Source organism: Cyprinus carpio, chromosome B4 (assembly GCF_018340385.1).
Source record: "Cyprinus carpio isolate SPL01 chromosome B4, ASM1834038v1, whole genome shotgun sequence".
NCBI classification, from domain to species: domain Eukaryota; kingdom Metazoa; phylum Chordata; class Actinopteri; order Cypriniformes; family Cyprinidae; genus Cyprinus; species Cyprinus carpio.
In genome coordinates this window covers 6,295,420-6,305,238 of record NC_056600.1, presented here as the reverse complement: position 1 = coordinate 6,305,238, position 9,819 = coordinate 6,295,420, and the positions used below count along the sequence as shown (strand labels likewise).

The 9,819-nt window shown below is 39.4% G+C and overlaps 1 protein-coding gene across 15 annotated transcripts in view; it reads left to right on the top strand.

Moving 5' to 3' along the window:
• Positions 1–5,561: 5,561 nt before the first annotated feature.
• The window catches only part of LOC109071192 (serine/threonine-protein kinase WNK1-like), a 70,270-nt gene continuing 66,012 nt past the window's right edge, over positions 5,562–9,819 (top strand). For 3 of the 15 annotated variants that reach the window (XM_042721712.1, XM_042721713.1, XM_042721710.1), the window contains exons 1-2: positions 5,565–6,409; positions 7,229–8,445. In XM_042721712.1, coding sequence (XP_042577646.1) covers positions 7,702–8,445 — 744 coding nt within the window. In that variant the 5' untranslated portion in view covers positions 5,565–6,409; positions 7,229–7,701. Of the gene's footprint in view, positions 6,410–7,228; positions 8,446–9,819 lie in introns of all 15 variants that reach the window. The other 12 variants (XM_042721721.1, XM_042721714.1, XM_042721711.1 and 9 more) reach the window with 6 other exon arrangements.

Sequence of the window (9,819 nt, the reverse complement as noted above, 5' to 3'; positions counted from 1 at the left end):
TTCTGTTTCATGCAATCACAATGAAGGTCTTAAAAAGGACAAAAAGAACCATCAGAGTTTCATAAAAACATTATAGATGTAATCCATAAGACGTTTGTGTTATATTCTAAGTCTTCTAAAGCAATTTGATAGTTTTGTATGACAAACAGACCAAATTTCAAGTGAATCAGTGAATCATTGAGTTAAAGAGTCGGATCAGTCTAATTTCTACTGAATCATCCAATTCATTGATATATATATATATATATATATATATATATATATATATATATATATATATATATATATATATATATATATATATATATATATATATATATATACACACACAGTATATAATATATATATATATATATATATATATACACACACAGTATATATGGAACTAAATTGATTACTAAATCAATTATTCAAACTGTATTACTCAACTGATTCATTAAAAAGATCTGATTCAAAAGAATGATTTGTTCATGAATCAGACACTGCTACTTCTCTCATGAACACATCAGGGAGATCTAATGTGGATGTCAAGAGTTTTTCATAAACAGAGACTTAAATTACAGTTTGTTCTTCACAAAAAACAAAAAGGCTTCAGATTTCAGCTTGGAATTTTTATATATAATTCTGAATCTTCACATCCCCACTACTCATTCACTTTCATTATAGTGAGTTTGAAACAACATGAGAGTGAGCAATTTTTTTGGTGAACTATCATTTCAAGAAATAAGCACATAATCCTCATAACCCAATGTCTCCTGGTAACAGTAAATATCTTATTTCACACGAAAAAAGTTTGACTCTGTAAACCTAAACTACAGGCTTTTCCGAATCTATTACGACCATCAGTGTCGTAATGCTGCAGACATTTAGGTGTGACCACATATTGCGTGATCAAAACATTATATTATGCATATTGCATTTCAAGCCATCATACACAAACCAGAACACCACAGTGGCAGTCATGTGGTGTTACAAGACACTTTCTTCTGACAACGTGGCCTTGAGATGCTATCACGTAGTAGAAAACAGAGAGCATTTGGATAAAGCGTGTCCGGTATTAAAGCATGAAATGGATATTTTCATCCAAGACGGCAGTGACCTGCTTGTTTTCTTGTTAGCAATTATCTAAGCGTGGCACATAACGTAGGCCATCCAAGATGTAGATGAGTTTGTTTCTTCATCAGAACAGATTTGGTGAAATGTAGCATTACATCACTTGCTTACTAATGGATCCTCTGCAGTGAATGGGTGCCGTCAGAATGAGAGTCCAAACAGCTGATAAAAACATCACAACTGAATTGACAAAAGTGACAAAAAGTGAAAGTGATGTGACATACAGCCAAGTATGGTGACCCATACTCAGAATTCATGCTCTGCATTTAACCCATCCAAAGTGCACACACACACAGCAGTGACCACACATACACCGTGAACACACACCCAGAGCAGTGGGCAGCCATTTATGATGCGGCGCCCAGGGAGCAGTTGGGGGTTTGGTGCCTTGCTCAAGGGCACCTCAGTCGTGGTATTGCCGGCCCGAGACTCGAACCCACAATCTTAGGGTTAGGAGTCAAACTCTCTAACCATTAGGCCATGACTTCTCCACAATTAGATTGCAGTTGTCCACAAGACATCCACACAACTCCAGTACATTAATGTCTTCTGAAGTGAAAAGCTGTGTGTTTTTGCTTGTAAACAATGCATGATCTGCATGTGCATATTACAATTTTTCACAGTGTTATGGATTGAGGACTCAACTTTTAGACGGAAACAATGGTTTAAAGTTAAAAATGTCTTAATTATAGATTTGTTACTTCTAAATATGCAACTTTTCACTTTACAAAACATTAATTGATGGGCTGGAGTGGTGTGGATTACTTGTGGATTATTGTGATGTTTTTATCAGCTGTTTGAACTCTCATTCTGACGGCACCCATTCACAGTAGATGATCCATTGGTGAGCAAGTGCTAATGTGAGTAAACTGTCAGCAAATTTTAATTTTTGGGTGAACAATTTCTTTCATCAGTGAAGAACTAAACAGCAACATGTTCGCTCTCTTTGACTGTTCTCACAGTGACAGCTCGTGCTGGTAACTCACTCGCTCTTCTCCTAAAATACACAATGAGGCAGTAGCAGCTACAGTCACTGACACAGTCCATGGGCTGTGTGCCATCGCAGCTGCAATAGTGGTGGACACTTGGCATTTGTGGCTCTTTGTGCTCCGCGAGTGCCCAAAACATCTCTACATGTAACCTCAAACACTAAGCCAGAGCAGATGACCACTCTGAGGCCTAAAATAGACTGAATTAAAATTAACTTCTATCCATGTTGGAATCTGGTCCAAGTGGCCAATACATTGCCTTACTCTGTCCGTGTGTGAGCTAATGTGCTGTGCATGCACTACACATCCTCACCAAGGCTGCATTTATTTGATAACAAAAACAGTAAAAACAACATTATGCAATTTTATTTTAATTTGAATTCCTTCTTAAATCTATTGTCAAACCTGAATTCTGTTCTTCAACTATTCATTCTAATGGTGATTTAGTGCTAAAAAAAAAACAATAACATTTGTTGCATAATATTTTTGAGGAAACGATGATGCATTTTTTTCAGGTTTCTTTCATGAATAGAAAGTTCAACAGAACAACATTTATTTGAAACAGAAATCTTAACATTTTAAATATGTTTACAGTCACTTTGATAAATTTTATGCACCCTTGATGAATAAATGTATTAATTTCTTTAGCAAAAACCTTTAAAAAATTTAGCAGAGAAAAAACTTCTGAGAAGTATAATTTTCTGAGATGAAAACCTAATAAACAAATTCAAGACATTTCCTTTTAGTTAATCAACAAAATAGCTTCTAATTGGTTAGTTTTCCTATATGCAAGACCATAGATAGACTCCACCCAGCCTCTGACCTCTGTACATTGTGTCCCATCTGCTCCATACCATTAAACAGGACTTGCTTTAGAAGTTTGAACAAAAACACAGATATTTGACAGGCCATCTGTCATCACGTTACTCTGACAACTAAAGAGTGGTGTGGCTAAAATACTAAGCTTTACTATTTATGTCAGATTCCCATGACCATTTGTCTTATGACAAATTATGCAATGTATATACGTTTACTGAAACACCAAAGTCACATTTAGATTTTTTTTAAAGCTCAGTTTAAAAAAAAAAAACTTTATATATAGAAATAAATTTTTTTCATTTTTTGCATAAGATAAAAATATGAGAAAAAAAAAATTATGGGCAACATTTTCTTCCGTTTGCATGAGATGAAATGTTTCCTGGTACATGAACTGGAATTTGAATGAAGTAGATCTGCATATTCTCTAATTATATACTACATGTCACCTGACTTTGCATACAAGTGTGCTGAAAGATTAGCATGCGCGGACATCCAGTGGCTCTTTACAATGGAATGTTAAACTTTCCTGCAGGCATTTGACATGGTGACTTTAAGATAACCCTCTTTACACTCATTTAGATTAGCTAGATTAGCATTGTTTCAATCTCAGAGTAAATATTTACCTTCCGGAGTGTTGCAGTTATCTTAAAGACCAGTCTAAATACAATATCTCAGTAATGCACAGCAAGAGGACTAACATAATGTTTAAAAATATACAAATTATATTTATCGTAATGAATAATCAAATGCACAGGATATGCATGTTGGGTGCTAAACAAATGCCTGTTTTTCTCATTCACTCATTACCACCGCCTAGTGGATAAACTGATGTACTGAAGCTATATTATATTACTTTACATGCAAACTTGAAGGTTTTTTTTTCTTTCTCAATCATTGTTTTGTTACTTTTCTAATCTAATTTTCACATTCACCTAAAGAAATAGTTCAACTGAAAATGAAAATCTGCTGAAAATTTACTCATCCTCATGCCATCCAAAATGTAGATGTGTTTGTTTCTTCATCAGAACAGATTTGGAGAAAATTAGCATCACATCACTTGCTCACCAATGGATCCTCTGCAGTGAATGGGTGCCGTCAGAATGAGAGTTCAAACAGCTGATAAAAACATCACAATAATCCACAAGTAATCCACAAATGTCCCAATTCAACGTTTAAGTGTTTGAACTTTAAACCTCTGCTTCTGGCTAAATACGAGTGCAAACACACAGCTTTACACTTCACAAGAAGTCATGCTTTTATCAGCTGTGTGGACTCATTTGACATATTCCGTTTGCACAAATTAATTAGTCAAATAGTAAATAGGTCTGTTAATGTATGTTAATGCAGTCTTCTAAACAGTGTTATTCTTACCAGTGTGAAATTTCCACATGCTCTCAATTGACCTGTATGTCAACAGAGCTCAATCACTGCCTTCATTTGGGCAGGGGAACAAAGTGTACCCATCCCACAGTCAATGCATCCAAAACAAACAGCCTCTCAGGGTGCAATCAAAGACACATTCCGTAATCCTCGACACCTTACTGTCTTACTGGACTAGCACATCTTGCAAATGCTTGTGTCACCTCTTTGGACCCCACAGGTGGTTTTATGTAGCAGCGGGGCCTCCATAGAGAATCTGCAATGTTAGGAAAGATCCTGCTTGTGTGTGCCATCTGCGGAGGAAGAGAATGCATAAAAAGAAAAACTAGTGTTATAAGGGGCTTCATATTAATAGGCTTTGAGGAAACAAACTGGCCAGAGAAAAAGAGAACAAAAAAACAATAATGTTTCTTTATTTGAATTTACACTTCCCATGCTATTATGTGTAACATCACACTGCACATTTTGTGTGTCTCTTTAATCAAACACACCTGATTCAACTCAGTAGCTCATTAAAAGAAACTCCAGGAACTGAAATAGGTGTGTCAGATAAGGGAGACATACAAAATGTGCAGTGCTGGGGGGTGCCCAGGACCAGGGTTGAGAAACACTGATTTATATAGTGCTTTTAACGATACTGATCGTGTCTAAGCACTTTACTGTATTAAATAGGAAAATAGTGTGTCAATAATGCAAAATGTCATCATCCAGCTCGGTTCAGTTTAAATAGTATCTGTGCAATCAAGTCGACGATATCGCTGGATATTAAGTGTCCCAAGCTAAGCAAGCCAGAGGTAACAGCGGCAAGGAACCAAAACTCCATCAGTGACAGAATGGAGAAAAAACCTTGGGAGAAACCAGGCTCAGTCGGGGGGCCAGTTGTTCAGTTCCAGGCTGCAGCAAAGTTAGATTGTGCAGAGGACTCATGTCGTTCTTGTGGTCTTGTCCAGGTGGCCCTACAAGGTCTTCTCTGGGGATCTGTCTCTGGGGCTCATCTAGTTGTCCTGGCTGACATTCAGGGCTGTCGAGGCCATCTCTACAGTAAAAAAGCACATGTGCCAAAAGTTTAACAACCTGATTGTTCACAGATTTACTGTTAATTAGCCGCATGGAAGAAGAGCTAGAATTCCATGCCAGGGCAAACGAGATATATTGGCATATCTGCTGTGGTCCAACCTGAAGCAAGCTCTTAATAAGCACTTCAGATAAGAGAGTGTGCAACTGACATGCATTACACAACACCGCCTGTCGAAAAACACTAAGATAAGGATACACTGACACTGAGAATGTTAGTTTCTTACTCATTTTAGGACAAAATAAGAATTAGCATTGCAAACAAAAGTATACTTGAAGAAAACTGCATTCATTTGAATCTGCTGCTAGGAAAAGGAATCAACTTTTGCACAGCAATTTGGTAAATAAACTGAGGAAGGAAACAGCGACCTCCTCAGGCCGTGATGAGACACTGTCGTCTCTGCTGTCAGTATTCAGTCAGTGGGAGGGTATACAGCGACAGCAGCAGCAGCCGCCTCGGAACTAAAACCAACGTGACAGACTGGAGTCTTAATAACAGCAGCCGAACCAAGAGCAGCACTAACAGAGAAACCCTAATACTGCATATGGAGACTACCAGATGTCATCTGTCGACTGCTGCATAAGGATAACGACTCAGCCGGCTCGACAGCAGCGAACGCAAACCGCAGTGGACGTTGTTGCATTGTTCACGTGAAAGGAGGAAAATCGGTGGTTTGCAGCGGACCCGCGTGCAGTCGACCGGAACCGGACTCCGTTGTTGATTTGTCGTAATGTTTTGTCACGGGATACATCGTTAACGCTGGATACCGAGTTTAGTAGAGTCATTGCATCACGTTGGATTCACCAGCCCCGTGTTGAACTTGGCCTGTAGAGCAAACAGTACGATGAACGCGTAGCTCTGCTAAATCTCTGGAATGTGTGTTTTCTGATCAATCGGTTTCCCAGCCGTGATTCTTTTTGTCTTTATAATTATTTGGCGATTATCTCTCTTAAATTATTCGCTCGGTCAACTCAAGCAGCTGCAGCTTGCGCTTTGTCTACATCAGAGAGGAATGGATATGACGATACGAAAGGTAATCGCCAGCCTCCTATATTTTCATTGCAGCAGAAATTTGATTTGCCTGGTTATAAACCTCCGCTTGTTTATTATGTGTTGACAGGCATATCATATTAAATATCCGTTGTGTATTATAGTCTGGTATTTTTGCGTTAGTGTATTCGCAAGCGCTTCCTGTTAAAAAAAAAAAACGCTATTTAACGCACGCGGCATTATTTTAAGAATGAGCTCGAGACCAACGTTCGCCGTTACTTGACAACTTTTGAAAAGCGTCGCTGATAACTTCTAATATTCTAAATGCATCAAAAATGCTAAATACTTAAGATATTGTTTAAGTTTCGTGCTTGTCTTTTGCTGGAGAATTACAAAAATCCCCCAAATCTCGGTTGGCCACCCCACGTAACCAGGGCGACCCGTCTCGCGACCCCCGCGTGCGCAGTAGACGTGTTCATCTACCATTACACGGGTTTGTTTTGTTGACATTTTGAGGCACAACATTTTATTTTTTTTACATTTATACGATTAAAACCGAACACCTGTGAAAGCCCAGCAGTCACACGCACAGAAACCCGAGTTAGCAAAAGGCTTCAAAGTAGCTTACGCTTGCATTCAATAGTCAACTTTTGTAGCTGCTTTAAACGTTAATACTGTAAATTTAGTTGTGTTTAAAAGTATATTTAGTTGAAACATAAGCGAATATGTATTATTTCTCACATAAGTGATGTTGTTGTTGTTATTATTTTTAAATGCTTATTAGAATGGAGAACAGCTTTTAATGCTTTTGAACCAGAAACTTGAGTGTGCAATTAATATGTTCTTTATATGTCTCTTGTAGTAAACCTGGACCTGGTTTTTTGGGTTTCGGAGCCAGGATTCCTGCACTCTGAAGGTCTGAAGAATATCAAGCCTCTTTTCCCTCTTGCGGTCCCTTATGCCCAATGACGGCTGTCTCCGGGTCACTGCAGGATGGATGAAGTGGATTTGACAGTTTTTGTCTGTCACCATCCGTGCTTGCCTCTCAGTGACTGTGTCTTGTTCTTTTACGTTTATAAAAGAACACCTCCTCTCTTGGGCTCTGGCCCCTTACACTGTAAGAGTAACTGTTAGTAAGGAATACCCCACGGAGGGGGCCTTCCAGCAAACTCTGTGGTTCACGTGAGCTTTTATTATTTTTTTTCATAGGCTTTTTATGCCACAGTCAAAAGCAGAAACAGGAAATTTCCACAAAAGGTCAAGGTTTACATTTGAGTTTTTTCACAATAATTTATTTATACATTTAAGTTTTTATTTTTATTTTTTCCTGGAGAGATGTCATCGGAAAATCCCAACAAGTTGGTGACCTTCTTGGCCCCTCCACCTCCAAAGAATGTGAACGGCTCCGGTTCGGACTCACTCGTGGGTGAGAAGCTAGACACGGAGGTCAGAAAACGACGCCACACCATGGATAGAGATCTGAAGACGGCTGAGCACAGATTTTTTAGGCGTAGTGTCATCTGTGACTCCAATGTCACAGCCCTTGACTTGCCCAGCAAAGCCTGCATCCTCACCTCGCCTCCGGACTGCGAGCAGTTCATTGTGCCTGCAGTGCTGGGTTCGGCCCCTGAGGTTACCATTGACCCCCAAGTAGGTGTTTCAGGTGTCGTATTGGAAGAACATGCAGAGGATGGAAGAGCTGCTGGGGTTGATGGGATTGAGGAGGTACAGAGCCCATCTGTGCAGGATGTGGGTGTGAGGCAGAGCGAGGCCCTTGGGATGGTGGAGAAGGAGCCCAGCGATGTGGGCAACAAGGAGCAGGAGAGGGGTGCAGCAGACAAACGTGAAGAGGAGGAAGAGGAGGAGAGAGGGGTGGCGAGGGCCCGTGCTGAAGCTGAGCAGAGAGAGGCTGAGAAAAAGGTTCAGGAGGATGAAGAAGTGGAGACCAAAGCTGTGGGCACCTCACCCGATGGGCGTTTCCTCAAATTTGACATCGAGATTGGACGCGGCTCGTTCAAAACTGTCTACAAGGGCTTGGACACGGAGACTACGGTGGAAGTAGCTTGGTGCGAACTTCAGGTAAGAAGCTACCATGTTATCTAACTATGTTCACCTTTCATTAATTGCAGAGGATGTCTATGTTGTTTGATGTGAACTCTTCAAAGTGAATCACGACAGAGCGATCAATTCAAAAATAAATGCCAGGCTTACAACAGGAAGTCATTTTGGTGTAACTTGTTTGTGCAGTTTTGTGGTCATGGTTCTTATGGTGCCCCTACAGGACGTGGGTGAAGAACAACTTTGGTGAAGTTGCAGGTTAGGCCCAAAACATACTGTGTACGTGTATCTAGGTGATCCCGTCTTGCATGGTCTTGTTGTACATGCTTATTCAGGTAGTTAGCTGTAAAAATGCCAACATGTTAACCAACTGAGTCAGCAAAATTCTCTTCAAACCGTTGCTCTGCCATTACAGTAGTTAACCTGAAAGATAAAATGAAGACATTTTACGCTTGTACATCCTATAACACCTGAGAATGCGAAGCACAATTGTATCGTCATATGAATTCCTGATAAAGTCAAGCATTTTTTTTTTTTTTTTTTTTGAATGCAGATGTTAGCTTGAATTATATCTTTCATTGTTGCATTCAAAAATTAGACAGAACGCAAATTTAAACCATGTAGGCTACTTTCAGTGCTGCCTTAAGGGGCAGTATAGTGTGCTTGTTGAGAACCACTGTATTTGTGTCTTTAGTTTGTTTTTTTGCTTTTGAAGTTTTTGCTTTTGACTGTCGTGGCAGAGCATGTTAGTTAACGTCAATATGTTAACAATAACTTATCCAAGTAATATCACATCTGATTAATTGGCACAGACACCTTGAATACTGAGGTTTATTGTTACTTCCAGACCATTGCAAGAGTTCAGCTGGACATTGTGTTGGTCACATCTACATTCATGCACTTGCAAAATGTTATTTGCATTGATTAGCCTGTTACTCTTTTGACAGAGCTGTTTTTAGAGTTTAAAGTTACATGAGGCCAGAGTTTTCTTTTTTTTCTTTTTTCTTTTTTTTTCATAACACCTTGACATCTAAATCTATCAAATTGGGTCTTGGCAAGTGAAACTCAGTTGGATTTCATTACATACAGGCTCGAGTGTTTCCTCTAAATATCACAAGACCCTCTGTGTTTGTCCTGGTATCTAGTTTCTACTCAGTATGGACCTTTAATGGAGCACACAGATAAAGATGGATTGTTGTTAGTTGCCTGGTGAAGGTCCTTGTGCATAAACTGAAGCGTTATTCACACCGGGCAGACTGATATCAGACTGGTTTTCCTCCGAAGCGCTCATAGATTTAAACCATTGCATAAACATGTCAAAGCACATATGGATGAAAGTGTGTAAAATATGCAGTGCGGGTGGGGAGGAAGACTGGAAAAGAGTGGATAGTGCCA